The sequence below is a fragment of the Odocoileus virginianus genome, chromosome 31 (assembly GCF_023699985.2).
Source record: "Odocoileus virginianus isolate 20LAN1187 ecotype Illinois chromosome 31, Ovbor_1.2, whole genome shotgun sequence".
In the NCBI taxonomy this organism is placed as follows: Eukaryota; Metazoa; Chordata; class Mammalia; order Artiodactyla; family Cervidae; genus Odocoileus; species Odocoileus virginianus.
In genome coordinates, this window is record NC_069704.1 from 10028528 (window position 1) to 10047753 (window position 19226).

Below are 19226 nucleotides of genomic sequence, written 5' to 3' on the forward strand. Positions count from 1 at the left end.
GATGATGAGGGATGGCCTGCAAGAGTCCCAGCAATGAGAACCATGAGGGTCAGTGTCCTTAAACTTAAAATATGAGGGCATCTTCTCCAAGGGAACTTGTCCCTTCAAGAGAATGAAGAAGGATAAAGACCCAATCAAGGATGGAGCCAAAGAGGTTTTTGAGACCCGGGAGGACTCTCGAGGAGATGAGGAAGGTTCCAGATTCTTCTTTGTGAAGATCAGGGTTGGGAGGTGGCAGTAAGCTTTGCATACGCCATTCATCAATCTGAAATGCTAAGTAAACTGTTGTTTATTCTTCAAATATCAACTGACATATCCTTTCTTCTGGGTAATTTATAATAATTCTAAGACTAGATTCTATGCTTTCATGGCACCATGTATCATTTTTGAAGCACTTATCATAGTCCTGATTTAAATTCTCTGTGCTCATTTGAATAATACTCATCTCTTCCATGGAGCCTAAGCTCTCTAAACGGGACCCATGGTTAAGAATTTTTCCCATTTTGTATTCACACTACCTGGGATAGTTCCTGGCACATAACAGATGTGCAATAGATATTTCTAAGTAGGAAGTGAATTACCAAATGAATGAATGAGAAAATATTATGTGGGATCACACAGTTCTCTTTATTTTTGTGAATAAGTCTTACAGAAGGCCCATTGTAGGACAATTCCTAGAGACAACTGTAAGAAAGTCTACACAGTCAAGAGCCAAACTACAGGCTAATGGAGGGGACAGAGTTTCTAACTCAGGTACCTAAGATCGTATAGATGATAAGAGTCTGTTGATTCGAGAGGAGGTAATAGAGATTATCTGAAGCAGAGACAATTTCCTGGGTTTCTTTGATTTGACAATTATCATACTCAGTTGAAAGTATCTAAACATTTACCAAAAATCACGTGTAAGTATTTAATCCACACACTGATCCTTATAATATTTACAAAGTTGATTCACATTTAACATTCACTCTTTTGGGCTTCCCTGGTGGTCCAGTGTTTAAGACTCTGTGCTTCTACTGCAGGGTGCACACACTTGATCCCTGGTTAGGAAACTAAAATCCACCATGCCACTGAGCATAGACCAAAAAAAAAAAAAAATTCACTCTTTTACTATTTATTCTGAACTAGGAAACTGACTGACTCTTCCATGTAGAGAAAGGATGGAACTTCTTGGGTAAATTGAAATGTTCCTGGTCCCCATTCCATGACCTATTCTTACAAACTCCTTCATTCTTCATTTCTCTCCTCTCTTCTTTGCTTCCCTTCCTCCTCTTTAGTGCAGAGAATATCCATACCCTGCCTTGCCTATACTTTTCCACCCAGTTCTGTCTCTGAATATTGCCTCCCCGCAAGGGCTCTTTAAGGATGATTAGACAATTACTCAGAATCAAGGGCTTGGAGAGTTGTTAGAGTTGAGAACAGCCTTTTGTTTAGAGATATGTTGGCATTTGTTTGGATTTATGAGGAAACACTAATGTTCAAGCAAAGCCTGGAGAAACTGGCCTGCCTGTCTCCTTTTAAAACTAGCTGGGAGGAGATAGAAAGCAGAGAGCTTTTTTTTTTAAACATAATTAGTGGACCTCTTAGGATTGTGCTCTAGGGACAAAGTCAGGACTTTATCTGAGGAGTGAAAGTCGCTCAGTCATGTCTGACTCTGCAACTCCACGGACTATACAGTCTGTGGAACTCTCCAGGCCAGAATACTGGAGTGGGTAGCCTTTTCCTTCTCCAGGGGATCTTCCCAACCGAGGGATCTAACACAGGTCTCCCGCATTGCAGGCGGATTCTTTACCAGCTGAGCGGCAGCAATTGCCATACTCAGACGGTGAGGCTCAAAGATGCCCTATCTGGGACACAGAGGGAGGCCCTGTTTCCAGTAGATGAAGAGGAATCTCAATTACAATTATCCTTTAATTTTTGCTGAATCTTTAGTTTTCTACTGCTGCAGACCAAATTATCACTAACTCTACTGGATTAAAACAATACAAATTTATTATCTCAGAGTTTCAGCAAGTCAGAAGTCTGAGCATGATTTGGCTGGGTTCCCATCAAGGGCACACAAAGTTGAAATTCAGGTGTTGGGTGACTGTGTCCTAATCTCAGGACTAGGGAAATATGTGCTTGCAGGCTCCCTCAGGTTTTCGGCAGAAGTCATTTACTCTGCGGTTGTAGGAGTAACAACTCCTTGCTAGTTATTGCTGTGCTCAGTCATGTCTGACTCTTTGCAAGCTTATGGACTGTAGCCCACCAGGCTCCTCTGTCCATGGAGTTTTACAGGCAAGAATACTGGAGTGGGTTGCCATCTCCTACTGTCTTACTAGTGGTAGACCAAAAACCACTCTCAGTTCTCAGATGTGGCTTTCAGGTCTTTACTATGTAGCTCCATCCACAGACCTTCCATATTTGGAATTTCTGACTACTAGAAGGGTCCAGCCACTTTTAAGGATTCAGCCAATTAAATTAGGCCTACCATGATTATCTCCATTTTTTATCAACTTCAAGTCAACTGTTCATGGGGTTCTCTTCCAATATTCATTGGAAGGACTGATGCTGAAGCTGAAACTCCAATACTCTGGCCACCTGATGTGAAGAATTGACTCATTGGAAAAGACCCTGATGCTGGGAAAGATTGAAGGCAGGAGTAGAAGACAGAGGCTAAGATGTTGGATGGCATCACCAACTCAATGAACATGAGTTTGAGCAAGCTCTGGAAGTTGATGATGGACAGGGAAGCCTGGTGTGGGGCGGTCCAGGGAGTCACAAAGAGTTGGACACAACTGAACAACTGAACTGAAAAGTCAACTGATTTGGGATCTAATCATGGGAATAATATTCCATGCAACCACACGTTCCTCCTGCACTGAAAGTTAGGGGTTCTCACAAAGGTATAACACTAGAGAGTAGAAAAAAATGGGACCCATGCTAGAATTCTAGGCATCACAATATTTACAACATAATTTGCCCTTAAGTTGATGTCAGAAGACTAGGAAGACATTGCTGGGACTGGGGATATCCCCTTCTTTTCCTCAAAGGAAAGTGACCTCGTTTGAAATAATCCTAACTCCCCTGCGCCAGCACTTTTCTACCTTTAAAAATACTCCATTCTGCACAGCTCCTCAGATGGCCTTTCTGTTTGTAAGAGGAAATGCTGTCCCATTCATGAATCTTTTAATAAAGTCAATTAGATACTCTAATTTACTCGGTTGGATTTTCTTTTTTTAAAAAGCACATATAACTGGAAGGTGTAAAACAGGCTATGTTTGACTCTGGAAAAAAAGAATAAAACATTTGGGATAATTTTACCAGCCCCCTGCCCCATTGTAAATTCCAAAGAGGGTGAATAAAGGCTGTGTCTGAATCTCCACTGTTTTCTCATTATCTAGCAAACCCAAGCAATCCAATCTGCGACATTACAAAAGCTCAATACATAATGTTAAATGAGTGACGTTTGTGCATGAAATGGCCCAATGAGAAATTATTTCTACTCCAATTGCTTGATTACAATATTGGACTGAAACATCACCACCGAACTCTGGCTCTCACTGAGGAGCGATGTGTTCACTTAATTCGGTGAGTCATTTTTTCTCAGTGCTTTCATACCATAAATGAAATAAATTTCCAAGATTAGCGTTCTCTCTCTACACAACATCTATGGTATCTGCCCGACTGGCATTTCCTTTTTCTCCCTCCAGTTTCTCTCATTACCCCAGCTCTCTGGAGTCTGCGATAGTCGGCAATTACGGGTTTCCCTGCAGCTGGCTGCAGTGACTGGGAAAAGCAACTCCACATTCTGTCCTCAAGAACCGAAACCTCCGAGTAGCGGGACTGGGGTGTCACGCACAGTGAAGCACTGGGCAAGTAGCACTCTGCGTCCCGGTTTCGGCCAGCTCGCATATCATCATCCGGGCCACGGACCTCCAAAGCTTCCCCAACAGCCGGGTCTCCGCTGTACGGCGGCGCCTCAGTCAACATGGCCGCGCCCATGACCCAGACCCAAGGGCGCCGCCATCGCAGCTGCCCGACCCGCAGAGGCCGCCCTCCGGGTGGTCGCCATGTCGGCGACCGCCTGCGCCCAGTTCCCGACAAAGCCAGCGACCGTGGACCGGAGGAGGAGTGCAGGGACAGCCGAAGAGGCCAAGTGTTTTCCGGAGATGGCTGTGTCGGAGCCCGGGGGCAGCGCTGCGGTGAGCGCGACGCCGGGGCGGGGTGGTCTGGTGGTCAGCTGTGTTTTAACCGGGCTTCAGTGGCTGGAGGGTTACTGTAGTTTGTGAAATAGGTGATTTGGGAATTGGAGTCGATGCTGAAGGGCCTTTTGCAGGGGCGGGAGGGTGATCTTAGCATCCTCAGGGAGTTAAGGAATAGTGCTAGAGGGCTGTCTGCAGTTTAAGGAAATCGCTGCTTGAGGGATCTGCGGGACAGTGGTGGCGGGGAGGGGCCTGCGGCAGTCACCGAAAAGTCGGAGTCTGGAAGGCCGCGGGGATCAGAAATAAGGGCTTTGGGGTGTATCAGAGATTGGGGAGGACTGTGGGGGTCGCAAATGGGAATGTCTATGGGAGGCAGCAATTACAGTGTCTGTGGTTGTTAGAGGTGGAATTGTTCCCGTCTGGGTGCAGAGGTGCAGGCAGGTGAGTTAGTAGTTATTGCAGTAGGTAAAGGTAAGAGATGATGATTGGGGTTTACAGGTGAAATGAAAAATCAGAATTAGAATATGCCTGGAGATGAGCCAGTAGGACTTATTGATGATATGGAACAAGAGGGAAAAGAAGAATCAAAATTTACACCTAGGCTTTTTGGAACTGGTAGATTCCATTTTCTGAGAAAGGGTTGTGTTGGAGAAGACCTGATTTGATGGCTTAAAGGAGAGCCAGGGTGGATAAGCCATAGTTCTGTTTGAACAGTGGCAGGAAGCCCATTACATACATGTTCAAGTAGAGATGTTAACTGTTAGATATATGAATCTAGAACTTAGGAGAGACTTAGACTGAAGAATCCCCATTTGAAAGGGATCAACGTAAAGATGGCATTTAAAGTCATAAGATTGAATGAAATCATCTAGGAAGAGATGACAGGTAGGGGAGAAAAGAAGGCAAAAAGTCAAGAGTTCTGGGTCAGTCTGATGTTTTGAGTTCTGGTAGAGGAGAAGAAGGAGGAGGAGAGGGAGAGGGGAGGAGGAGGAGAAGAATGAGGTAGGCGGTAGGAGGTAACCACTGAGGCAGGGGGAAAACGGTATAAATGTGTTGTCAAAGAAGCATCAGGGTTTTCAAGGCAATGGGAGTACTCAGTCCCCAGAGTATGATTACACAGAATTTGACTTTGGCAAGTTGTAGTTCCGTGGTTATTTTGATTGATTAGAGCTCTTAGAGTGGAATGACAGGGGTAAAATCTGGTGGGAGAGTTAAAGAATGGGAGGTAATGAAGTAGAGACAGCAAGTATAGACAACTTGAAGAGTTTTAAAGTTTATCCCCTGATAAGGGGAGCAAAGAAATGGATATTGGATGGGACATGAGATTAAGAGAGGATTTTCCTCAGATGAATGAGACAACTGTGTGTGTCGGTGAGGATGACCCAGTAGAAAGGCGTGCTAAGTCACTTCAGTCCTGTCCGACTCTTAGCGACACTATGGACTGTAGCCTGCCAGGCTCCTCTGTCCATGGGAATTCTCCAGGCAAGAATACTGGAGTGGTTTGCCATTTCCTCCAGGGGATCTTCCCAACCCAGGGATCGAACCTAGGCCTCCTCCGTCGCAGGCAAGTTCTTTATTGTCTGAGTCACCAAGGAAGCCCCCTACTGGGAGAGGACTCTTAGAAATTTGTTCCTGGCTTCCTCTGGACTTCACGTCATGCTCCTTTTTCCTTAGTTTATTTTGCTTTGAATTCTTTGCTGTTCTAAATCATAGCTATAAGTACAGCTATATGCTGAGCCCTGTGAGTCCTTCTAATATTGAACCAGAATGTTAATGGGTTAAAGCCTGGTGATACTCTAAACAAACAAACAATAGGGGTTTTGAAGGATGAATGAAAAACAGTTGAAAGTGTAATTTAGTGCATCTTAAGGCTCTAAGATTGGGGTGGAGGTGGGGAAACAACTTTTATTGGGGAACACTGTAAGGGAGCAGCACCCTCAGGTGACAAGTAGGTTTTGGTTGAAGCAAGCAGGCGATGGAACGTCCCTGGTGGTCCAGTGGCTATAACTCCATGCTTCCAATGCAGAGGACCCAGGGTTTGATCTCTGATCAGGGAACTAGATCCCACATGCTGCAGCTAAGACCTGATGCAGACAAATAAATAAATATTACATTTAAAAAAGCAAGCAGGTGAAGAAAATAGCTAAAAAGGGTGTGTGTAGTGGAGTTTATTGGCAGTGGTTAGGGTTTCTGTAAAGGCCACTGTGTGAGGGTTCTGTTGGTGTCAATGATTGGGGATTGATAGTATTTGGGGATCATATCTGAGGTGGAGATTATGTTCCACTGGTATCAATAGTTGAGGAACCTGTGACAGTATGTGATCAGAGTGTTTATGAAGGCAAGTAACTGTGGAGATCTGTTGCTGTTAGTAATTGGAAGGTTTGCTGGGATCAGTCATTTAGGAATTAGGAAGGACCATGCTGGCTCAGTGATTGGGAAGCCAGTAACAACTAATGACAGGAGTTATAGGAATCAGTGACTGCAAGTTTGTGAGCTCAGAGATTGGTGACACATGCAGCTAGTTGATTGGTGGTTTATGGCAGTGGGGGTGATCTTTAAATGTTAAACAGACATGTTTGAATACATATTTATTGGCATCAAAATTCTACAGTAGCTACCTAATAAGAGGGGAACTTTAACATGCTTTATTTAATTCCTTCTTCCCACCCACAACCAATCTTTTGTCTGCTTATTTTTCTTACATCATACCTTTTGATTTTAGGGATTAAAAATTTTTTTAATTAATTAATTTATTTTGGCTGCACTGGGTCTTCATGGCTGCTTGAAGGCTTTCTCTAGTTACAGTGATCAGGGGCTACTCTCTCATTTCAGTGCATGGGCTTCTCACTGAGGTGGCTTTTCTTTTTGCAGAACATGGGCTCTAGGGCATGTGAGTTTCAGTAGTTGGGGGGCTCTGGCTCCAGAGTGTGGGGTTGGTAGTTGGAGCACATGGGCTTAGCTGTCCTGTGGCATGTGGGATCTTACTGGATCAGGGATCAATCCTGTGTCCCCTGCATTGGCAGGCAGATTCTTTACCACCGGACCACCAGGGAAGTCCAAGGATATTTTTATAACAGCTGCACAAAAAAGTTTATCAAGTGACTTGGATGTAACTAGACATTTTACTGGCTTTACTGTTCATAGTTCTCTGTTGTATGTTATTAAGTCTTTCCCAATCACAAAATTATTCTGATCCAATTTTCCTTCTTTTAAAAATGATTCCTCTTCTCCTCTCTCTCCTCTTCTTACCACATTCCCGATTTCTCCCTCCCTTCTTCTCTTTATTTTTAAAGTTCATGGGTAATATACTTTCCAAATCCTTACATGCCTAAATATCTTTTGCTTCCAAACATAATTGATTTTTTTGACTGCTCATAAAAACCAAGGTCTCAGTTCTTCTCCCTCAGAACTCTATATCCATATGTTTAGTTATAAAGATGAAGACTGATTCTAATGTTTGTTTGTTTCTTGTAATTTTCTTTCTCTCTGATAATCATATGGTATTTTTCAAAGTACCTTAGACTGAATGGCTTATAAACAGCAGAAGTTGATTTCTGACAGTTCTGGAGGCTGCATGTCTGAGAGCTCTTTGGGATCTGGTGACAGCCCTCTTCCAGGTTTCAGACTTCTCATTAGGTCCTTACTTGGCAGAAAGAGCAGAGAGAGGACGCATGCTCTGTCGTAACTCTTATAAGGGCACTATTCCCATTCATGAAAACCCCACTCTCATGACCTCATCTAATTCTAATTTTCTCCCAAAGGCCCTGTCTCCTAATATCATCACATTGGAGGGCAAGGTTTTCAATCATGAATTGGAGGGACACAAACATTCACTCTGTTATAGGGACATTTCTTAATGTGGTTTTTGTCTCTCAAAAACAAAAATGAATAAAAAAATAACTTTATGATCAACAGTGAATGGACAAGGTAAGAACAAGTCATTATTATCTTGTCCAGATCTCTCACCGATGTGGATAACATTAGACTGAACTAGGAATGTGCTATTTTACAGGGATCGGTAACATTCAATGATGTGACTATGGCTTTTACTAGGAAGGAATGGGAGCAACTAGATCCTGCTCAGAAAAGCCTGTACAAGGATGTGATGCTGGAGAATTACAGCAACCTAGCCTCAATGGGTAAGGACAGTTCCTTTGTAATTCAAAATATACTTACTGTGATGCCTTCTCTCTGATGCCCTTGACAAGTTTATCCTCGATTTTTATGAATCAAGGAGTTGTAATCCCTTTGGGTACTAGGCAGAATACGTGTGCTCCTGCCTTGAAAATGGAGAATCTACTCAGATGGGGTACCTGGGCATTGCACTGTGAAATTTCTGAAGCCACATAGTCTTTTATCCTTTACAAGCTCTGAAACTCAGATGCTAGGGATTGATTTCTGGGATATTTGTTGTTCTCACACTCAATGTCTGTCTTTTCTCATGAGTAGGGTATCAGGCTCTCAAACCAGACATGATATCCAAGTTGGAAAAAGGAGAAGAGCCATGGCTAGGGAAGGGGAAGAGACCCAAACAAGGTGGCTCGAGTGAAATAGCAAGAACCGAGGAAACAGGAGCCAATGGAAGTGAGTTCCTAGTTTCTTCATGATAACTTTGAAATTCTTTCTTTCTCCCATGCTTTTATTATTTACTTAAAATATATATATATATCTTTTCTTTCTACTGAAGTATAGTTGATTTACCATGTTGTGTTAGTTTCAGGTGTACACCAAAGCAATTCAGTTATCATATATATATATATATATTTTTTTTAAAGATTATTTTCCCTTATAGGTTATTACAAATTATTGAGTAAAGTTCCCTATGCTATACAGTAGGTCCTTGTTGGTTTTCTATATTATATATAGTAGTATATTTATGTTAATTCCAAATTCCTAAATTATCTGCCCCCCCTTTCCCCTTTGGTCTGTATGTCTATTTATATTTTGTATAGTTCATTTGTATCTTTTTTTTAGATTCCACATATAAGCAATATCAGATAATGTTTGTCTTTCTCTGTCTGGTATACTTCACTTAGTATGATAATTTCCTTAGGTCCATCCATGTTGCCAAAATGGCATTATTTCATTCTTTTTATTGGATGAGTAATATTCTGTTGTATAAATATACCACATCTTCTTTGTCTATTCATCTGTTGATGGGAATTTAGGTGCTTTCATGTCTTGGCTATTGTAAATAGTGCTGCAATAAACATTGAGGTACATGTATCTTTTCTCATTATGTCTTTCTCTAGATGTATGCCCAGGAATGGGACTGCAGGATCACATGGTAGTTCTTTTAGTTTCTTAAGAAACTTCCATGTAGTTTTCCATAATGGCTGTACCAATTTACATTCCCACTAACAGTGTTGGAAGGTTCCTTTTTCTCAACATCCTCTCTAGTATTTGTTATTTGTAGATTTTTTTGATGATGGCCATTCTCACTGGTGTGAGGTGATACCTCATTGTGGTTTTGATTTGAATTTCTGTAATAATTAGTGGTGTTAAGGATCTTTTCGTATGCCACCTGTGTGTATTTTTTGGAGAAATGTCTATTTAGATCTTCTGTCCTTTTTTTTTTTGATTGGGTTGTTTGGGTTTTTTTTTTTTGATATCGAGCTATATGAGCTATTTGTATATTTTGCAGATTAAACCCTTGTCAGTCACGTCATTTGCAAAAAGTTTCTCCCATTCCATAGGTTGTCTTTTTGTTTTATTTATGGTTTCCTTTGCTGTGCAAAAACTTTCAATTTGGTCCCTTTTGTTTATATTTTTGGTTTTATTTCCAGTACTCTAGGAGAAAATCTAAAAAGAGATCGCTGCAGTATGTCAAAGAGTGTTCTGCCTGTGTTTTCCTCCAGGAGTTTTATAGTACTTGGTCTTCTTCCCATTTTGAGTTTATTTTTGTATGTGGTGTTTAAGGTGTTCTAAATTCATTCTTTTACATGTATCTGTCCAGTTTCCCCAGCACCACTTATTGAAAAGGCTCTCTTTTCTCCATTGTACATTCTTGTCTCCTTTGTCATATATTAATTAACCATACGTGCCTGGGTTTGGCACCTTCTTGATTTCTTCTTCAAAGAAAATTTATTCTGAAATTCTTCTTAAAGGTCCTAGACCCTTCTTTCTTAACCGGGCAGTAGCAGTAGAAGAATATAAAAATCTCCCGAGGGAATAGGAGTTCAAACTACAAAGATTCTCTAACCTTGGAGATTCTAATATATCTTCCTTCTGTGACCCTGTCCACATGGGAGGTCCTCGTATGAGATTCACTATAGTTGTGAGCCAGTGTGATTTATGGGAATTTGCTTATACCACTTGTATCAGTCAACTTAGGCTAAGTTATGCCCCATTAAAGAAAGACCCCCCCCTCCCCAAATCTTAGTGGCCTACAAAAAGAAAGATTTGTTAATTGCTCAAGCTGCAGTCCTTTCCCACATTATCTTGTGACCTACTCTGAAAGTGCAGTCCCTATTTGGCAAATTCTGATCTCATTACAGAGGGAAAGAAGAAGGAATGGAACCATATGATGAGTTAAAAATCACTGGATGTGGTAGATATCTCTTTATTCTTAACATTTTATTGGTTCTTTAGTTGAAGCAGGTCACCTTTCCACTCCCAAATTCAGCTGGGTAGGAATGGGAGGATCACATGGTCACGCAGTGGGGCTAGGGGAGTAATCCACAGGGAACACTAATGCAGTCTGCTACACTACTTGGGTGATGTTAGGAAAAATGGTGAAAAACGGAGCTCTAAACCTTGGGTACCAATCAGATGCCTAACTGACCCATCCATATATAGGCATCCTTCCTCATCTAGGCTTCCCATTGCTCAGTTTTGAGAAAGGGCAGTGAACCCTTTGAACTGTTTTCTTAGCTAATCCCATTCCTGCTTACTCTTGCGACCCCATGGACTGCAGCCCACTAGGATCCTCTGTCCATGGGATTCTCCAGACAAGAATACTGGAGTAGGTTGCCATTTCCTTCTCCAGGGCATCTTCCTGACCCAGGAATTGAAACCAAATCTCCTGCATTGCAGGCAGATTCTTTACTGACTGAGCTATGAGGGGAGCCTTTACCTCTCTAAAGCAGTGCTTTTTAAAATTATCCCCCTTTTCCTAATATCCTCAGCTTTTCTCCCTTTGTTCACCCACACTCTGAGACCCCATAGTATCAAATTTCTCTCCTTAGGTATTCAGACATTCTTAAATCTTTCCTCTTTCCAAATCTCTTGGTGTGATGCTCCTGCCCCTCATTACTTTCCATTTCCCCACATTCTCTGTGAAATGCTCTAGACCCATGGTCTATACCACCATCATTATTTCCATTTCCTCCCTAACCCTTACAGTTCTCAAGTTCAATTCAGTTGCTCAGTCATGTCCGACTCTTTGCAACCCCATGGACTGTAGCACACCAGGCCTCCCTGCCCATCACCAACTCCCAGAGCTTACTCAAACTCGTGTCGATCGAGTTGGTGATGCCATCCAACCATCTCACGCTCTGTCATCCCCTTCTCCTCCTGCCTTCAATCTTTCCCAGCTCATCAGGGTTTTTTCAAATGAGTCAGTTCTTCCCATCAGGTGGCCAAAGTTTTGGAGTTTCAGCTTCAGCATCAGTCCTTCCAATGAATATTCAGGACTGATTTCCTTTAGGATGGACTGGTTGGATCTCCTTCCTGTCCAAGGGACTCTCAAGAGTCTTCTCCAACACCACAGTTCAAAAGCATCAATTCTTCAGTGCTCAGCTTTCTTTATGGTCCAACTGTCACATCCATACATGACTACTAGGAAAACCACAGCTTTGACTAGCAAAAGACATAGCTTTTTCTTTTGTTGGCAAAGTAATGTTTCTGCTTTTCAATAAGCTGTCTAGGTTGTTCATAACTTTTCTTCCAAGGAGCAAACGTCTTTTAATTTCATGGCTGCAGTCACCATCTGTGGTGATTTTGGAACCCAAAGAAATAAAGTCTGTCACTATTTCAGAAAAAAGTAAATAGTCATTTTAGTAGTGAAAGAACATTACATGGATAAAGTAAAACCTGGGTTCAAACAGAAAGGAGTTATGGTGTTTGAATATATGGCTGGGAAATACCATTGCTTTTATGGAGAACTTTTAAGAGATTATTTTTATGGAGAACTTTTGAGAGATTTGTTCCCATAGAGTAGATCAATTTTTATAAGTATGTATAAAGTAGTGGCATAGATACAGTAGGAAGAACTGGAGTTGCCAGCTGCTTTTTCATTTAGGAAATTTTGAGTGATGCAAGCATCCTGAGAGAAAGAGTATAACAAGAACTTTTCTGTAGCATGACAAAGGCTGTATCTTCCAATGCCCAAAGATGCTGGGAGAGATGGAGGCAAATCGCCTTATGGGAAGAAAGGGATCAAAACTCAAACTTTTCCTCTTGAGGTGTAATATTATAAAAACCTCTTATAATGATGATTTGGCTGGTCCCAATTGACAGTTGGAAAAGATATATATCACCACAAGAGAAATTTACCATGAAGGAGAAGAGGAGACTCTTAACTAGTTATCTGGTATAATGGTAGGATAATACTAGGGGACGCTGGTCTGACAGAGCATGTAATTAAGGCTATAAGCCTGTCCTGAATTTGAGACAGTAATTAAGACATAAATTTTAAGCTAAAATGACTACAACTTCAGAAACCGAAGCATGGAACTCACTAGAACCAGCAATCATTGCAGGGAATAAAAAAATAGTCCTTCTTTGAAGAACTTCCGAGGATAATAGTAAGAACCTGAACCAAGAATAGAGTCACTGTAGCAATGACAAAAATGCACATATTAAATGACTTAGGAATATTTTTAGTTGTAACACCAAGCATCAGCAAGAAAAGTGAAGATAGCCCAAACAGGAGCCATGAATGGATGAATCAAAAACTATGAATTATCTTCATTTTTCATTTGACACACTGGTCCCTCTGGCCTTGAGAAATTCATGGGATCTTGAAAATTCAGAGTTAGAAGAAACTTAAAAAGATATTGTAGATATTCTGCTAATTTGGGGGCTATTCAGTTCAGTTCAGTTGCTCAGTTGTGTCTGACTCTTTGTGACCCCATGGAATGCAAATCATGGGGACTCTTATATCTGTTTTTTTTTTTTTTCCTGAAATCTTGGAGACTCTTATATCTGTTTCTCCTTTTGAGTCTCTTTAATTCCTATCCTGAAGCTTTTTCTGTTTTTCCATGTCCATAGTTGATAAAGGCCACCCCCAAAATGGTGGTCCTAGCCCCTAAGTTGTTTGGTTTTTACATATGGAATGTCCATATCTAGCTAACAGAAGTCTTCAAGCTTCAATTCTAAGTTCTTAGGAAAATTGCTGGATAGCTAGGGTTGATGTTTACTGTTGTCCAATCAGTTGCTTGCAACCAGAAGTTGGATCATATACTAAAAATGTGACTGCTTACATCCATCAGTTTGAGTTTGATCTCAGAGAACAGAAGCCTGGGTTGAGAAGATAGCTCAAAATGTACACTTGTGTAGTGTATGGAGGAAAGAATGTGAGGAATTGCTTAGAGTTGGGAATTAGCTTAAAATTTATAATTGGCAATTAGAGTGACAGGAAGGTATGCTCCACAGCAAACTATTGGAAAACAAGTATTTGTGTACACTGCAAATCCAGTGTCATAAAGTTTATTTGCCAATCTCATTACTGTGAATTTTATAATATGGTAAAATCATCAGGTAAGTCAGAGAAGGAGCTTCCCCAATGGCTTAGTGGTAAAGAATCTGCCTGCAATGCAGGAAATGCAGTTGACACGGGTTCAGTCCCTGGGTTGGGAAGAACTCCTGGAGGAGGGAATGGCAACCCAGTCCAGTACTCTTGTCTGGAGAATCACATGGACAGAGGAGCCTGGTGGGCTACAGTCCATAGGGTTGCAAAGAGTCAGACACTCTTTAATGTAAGAGTCAGATGTGTTTTAGTACAGGAATGTCATTATTATATTAATCTTCAGTACTCTTTGATGAGCTTACTTATTTTCTCTTATTTTGGCTCTTTGGGGAGCAATAACAAAATTTTACTTGTGCTATTCTAAGTAAATGGAGGAATTTTTTATAAGGCCTTTTGTAACCTAAGGGATGGTACTTCAGCCAGGGACTAGAGCCAGTACTAGAAAGCCATTAGGAATTGGGATTATGTAAATGATCTCTTTGAGGACATATCTTACATCTCTGCTTTTCTGTGGATATATGCTTTATTTCTTGTGCTGATGAACTTTCTGTTTACATAGGAAAGATATGGGTTTATAATACTTGTCTTATATCATTTTAAAATTTAGCACCCAGTGGAAACTGACTAGAGTCCAAATTTTTACAAGGTATACTCTTATTGGACATCTTGGCTTGAGCCTTCTGTCTCTGACTGTGACTATGGAGATTTGGATGAATATAGTATAGGCTGTTGGAAACAAGCTCTATGCATGGATTTGCAGTTATTAATTCTGGGAAGTTTGGGCTGAGGAGAGACTTCAAAAAGTATTAGCTAAAATTACAAGCTCTTTTAGCTTCATCTCTTTTTTTTTAATTTGCTGCTTTTTGTGTTTATTTCATCTTTTATCCCAGGTTGCAAGGTCATGTTTGTAAACAGTCAAAGTTTTTTCTAATCACTATTGTCAATTTTCTTTTTCTGTCTTTACTACAGCACTTTCCCCCTCAAGTCCAAAATGACAGGAATATTTGCACTTGATATTTCATTCACTTTAGGAAAATTTGTTGTTGTTGTTCAGTTACTAAGTCGTGTCTGACTCTTTGTTACCCCATGGATTGCAGCATGCCAGACTTCCTGTCCTTCACTATCTCCTGGACTATCTCACTTGCGCAAACTCATGTCCATTGATTCGGTGATGCTATCCAGCCATCTCATTTTCTGTCATCCCCTTCTCCTCCTGCCCTCAATCTTTCCCAGGATCAGGGTCTTTTCCAAGACCTTTAGGATACTAGGTTCAAATAAAGATTCAACCCCACAACAGGGCATTTCTTTATAAGTTGTATCCCAAAATATGAGAGCACAAAGATTCACAAAAGTGTCTCATTGAATTTCACTTTAGAAGAAGTCCATCAAGATGATGACTGGCTAAAGAACCACCAGAAATCTCAAAACAAAATCCTTAGGGAAGTTGCATTCAAGAGAACAACTCTGACTAAGAAAAAGAGCCATGAACGTAGTTCATTGCGGAAAAAAAATGTGAGTACAAAATATATTCCTTCAAAAAAAAAGCTTCTTAAATTTGATTCACATGGAAAGAATTTAGACTTATCTGATGACATAAGAAACTGTGCCAAAAAGAAATCTGATATAGCTAAAGAGCATAGGAAATCATTCAGCCATAGCTTATCTGATACAAAGAAAGACAAAAATCAAACTGGAAAAAAATGTGAGAAATCATCTACCTATAGCTCATCTAATGGGCCTGACAAAACTCAAACTGGCAAGAAATATGCTGAACAGAACAAAATTCAAACTGGAGAAGAACATGAGAAATCATCCAGCCATTGCTCATCCCTTACTAAGCATGAAAAAACTCAGAATAAAGTAAAGCCGTATGAATGTAATGAATGTGGGAAGGTTCTCAGCCATAAACAAGGACTTATTGACCATCAGAGAATTCATACAGGGGAAAAACCATATGAATGTAATGAATGTGGGATAGCCTTTAGCCAAAAATCACACCTTGTTGTACACCAGAGAACTCATACTGGAGAAAAACCATATGAGTGTGTTCAGTGTGGCAAAGCCCATGGTCATAAACACGCTCTCACTGACCATCTGAGAGTTCATACTGGGGAAAAGCCCTATGAATGTACCGAATGTGGGAAAACCTTCAGACATAGCTCAAACCTTATGCAACATGTGAGATCTCATACAGGCGAGAAGCCCTATGAATGTAAGGAATGTGGAAAGTCTTTTAGGTATAACTCATCTCTTACTGAGCATGTGAGAACACATACAGGTGAAATACCATATGAATGTAATGAATGTGGAAAAGCCTTTAAGTATAGTTCATCCCTTACTAAACATATGAGAATTCATACAGGTGAGAAACCGTTTGAATGTAATGAATGTGGGAAAGCTTTCAGCAAGAAGTCACACCTCATTATACATCAAAGAACTCATACTAAAGAGAAACCCTATAAATGTAATGAATGTGGAAAAGCCTTTGGACATAGCTCATCTCTTACTTACCATATGAGAACTCACACAGGTGAAAGTCCATTTGAATGCAATCAGTGTGGGAAGGCCTTCAAACAAATTGAAGGTCTTACTCAACATCAGAGAGTTCATACTGGGGAGAAACCCTATGAATGTAATGAATGTGGGAAAGCTTTTAGCCAAAAATCACACCTCATTGTACATCAGAGAACTCATACAGGGGAGAAACCCTATGAATGTAATGAATGTGGAAAAGCCTTCAATGCAAAGTCACAACTTGTAATACATCAGAGATCCCACACTGGAGAGAAACCTTATGAATGTAATGAATGTGGAAAAGCCTTCAAACAAAATGCATCCCTTACCAAACATATGAAAACTCATTCAGAAGGGAAATCTCATGAGTGAAATTAGTGTGGGAAATCTAAACAAAAGGTTTTATTTAAACTTACAAGTATTCTGAACTTAAAGGATGTTAGAAAGCCTTTAATAAGAAGTCACACCTTGTTACACATGAGAGAATTTGAAAATGAATGTTCACATAGAAGAAATGGATGGAGAGTTTAAATTTGATACTAAACCTCTTATATAAAATATTATTATAAATGATCTATATATTCAGACTGAAATATAAAGCTTTTAAAATTGTTAATAAATTAAATAATCAGTACACTAGGGAACCAGATTACATATTCTGACGATTCCTGAGTAGCTTGAGTGTTGTGTCCTTAAGCACCATATATGAGAATTAAGTTTGCATATCTGTTTAGTGCTATGTATAAACGTCTGTGACTGTTGGTATACGCTTCATCTTTGATGCTATCACACAGGTCTTTGTATCATCAGAAAACTTTATAAGAGGATTATTATTTATATAAAAATGTTAACGCAAAATTAAGAGAAGATGAAAGAAATCAGCTGAGGACACCCAGGTGCCAATAGGGAATGCTATCAAAGATACATTGTTCAGTGAAAAAAGCAGGTTGCTCAACTATGTATATAGTTTGTTCCCATGTATGTACAGAAGGGTATGTGTGTTTGCATGTCTGTCTGTGTGTATGTATGTATTAATATGTTTGTATACATGTATTATCTGTGTGTGTGTATGTGTGTGTGTATGTGTATATACATATTTTTTATGTAAATAGATTGGTTTGAAAAAATACAGAAGAAACTTAGGGGTTGCTTTTGGGCACAGGCGTACAGGAATGAGGTCTGGGGTGGGAGAGAGACCTCCTTTTTATTGTATACTGCTTAAATTTTAAAATCATGTACATATATTATTTTCACAATTAAAATCCTTTTAATATGTATAAATCAACACTAATGAAAATTTTCACTGAACCCACTCTATGATGTGATTTGACTAAGTAAAAGTTTCTAGGCTTATTCATAAATGAGGATGAGGTATTAAATTTGATATTGAATTCACAAAGGCTTTTCTTATCAAACATATTATTTCATTAAAATAATGAATTGCAACTATTACTTGGAGCTGTTTCTTTTATTTACTTTAATTTTAAAGACTGAAGATGAACTGTGATTGCAGCTGAATAAAAGGGATTTTCTGAGCAATCATTCCACTTTATCTCATATTCAAAATGCTTTTACACAAATACCTCAATCTGGGATTTCAAATGTACTGCAAAAAATGGCACTACTTCCTGTTCTTGCCCAATAGCAGACCTTGTGAATGGATCCGTGCACTCTTTCTGAGTGAATCTAGACTTGGCCTCAGAATACTCTCAAGCATGCATTCCAGAAGGTACTGTTAATCAGTTTGGGTTTGCACAGGAAACCTGTTTTCCTTTTTTTCCTCATGAGTTATAGATTAAAAAATACAGCTGAACTGTTCTAAAATGTAAGTTGTTACACTAAAAAAACTAACATAAGGACAAAAAATGGATTTGTAATATAACATAATAATATTTGATATATATGTCATCTTTTACATTTTTCATAGCACATTCATTACATTACCTGATTTGTTCCTCAGAATAAACATGAGTTGGTAAGAAAGACTTCTCTAGTCATGGTCAATACTTCTCAATAAATATTTCAAGTAAATAGGTACTGTTCTAGCATAATTATAGACCCTTAATAATATGTGGTTAAAGGCTATCTTTGCAAATATTTCCTGTCCCAGCGGCTGCCTTACTGACCTCATTATTTTTTTGAGAATTAAAAGGTATAAATATTTAAAATAGAACTTGTGTCTGTGTGTGTACATGTGCACATGCATGTATTGAAAGATCAACTCATGAATATTATGCACTCATTACCAAGTAACTTATTTACTCTGAGGTGAAGAAAATGAAATCTGAAAGTCATTTCCATGAGTAATTTATTGCCAAATGAAAATCTGGCACAATACACAGAATGAATTAATTACTGTCTAGAGCTGTAAAAAAATCTCACTTTTTAGAAGAATAAAGCAGTTGCATGTATGACGAGATTAACTTTCCTACATCTCTTGGAGACCTACAATCATGCCACACATGGGTTGGTCAAGAGTATAGTGTGCCTGAATATTAAAAATGAATGCTGAAAGTCATCCTGTGCAGTAAAAAATGAATTGAAACTTAGCATCAGTGAATGAGGAAATAATGTTTGAAAATGACTGGAGGCAAACAGTGAAAGAAAATAGACACACAGATGTGAGTCCAAATCAATGATACAGTTGGTTGGGCATGCATCACAATGGCCTAGAAGGCTTGTAACTAGAAAGACTTTAGAAACAGGCCCCACCCACAAAATTTCTGACTCAGTAGGTTTGTGATCTGGCCTGAGAATTTGCGTTTTAAATAAGTTTACAGAAGATGCTGATGCTGTTGGTCTGGGGACCACACTTTGAGAATCACTAATCTGAATAA

The 19226-nt window shown here is 39.7% G+C and overlaps 1 protein-coding gene across 3 annotated transcripts; it reads left to right on the forward strand.

The window, feature by feature from the left end:
* The first annotated feature begins 3982 nt into the window (after positions 1-3982).
* ZFP37 (ZFP37 zinc finger protein) lies at positions 3983-17838 on the forward strand. Of its 3 annotated transcripts, none has more exons than XM_020868934.2 (4): positions 3987-4184; positions 8197-8323; positions 8634-8768; positions 15251-17838. In XM_020868934.2, the coding sequence occupies exons 1-4, from the start codon at positions 4053-4055 to the stop codon at positions 16759-16761; spliced, it is 1905 nt and encodes a 634-aa protein (XP_020724593.2). In that variant the 5' UTR covers positions 3987-4052; the 3' UTR covers positions 16762-17838. The 3 variants fall into 3 exon arrangements, with proteins under 3 accessions (XP_070315372.1, XP_020724593.2, XP_070315373.1); XM_070459272.1 differs by having other exon boundaries at positions 4102-4184; positions 8238-8323; XM_070459271.1 differs by lacking the exon at positions 8634-8768 and having other exon boundaries at positions 3983-4184.
* Positions 17839-19226: the final 1388 nt, after the last annotated feature.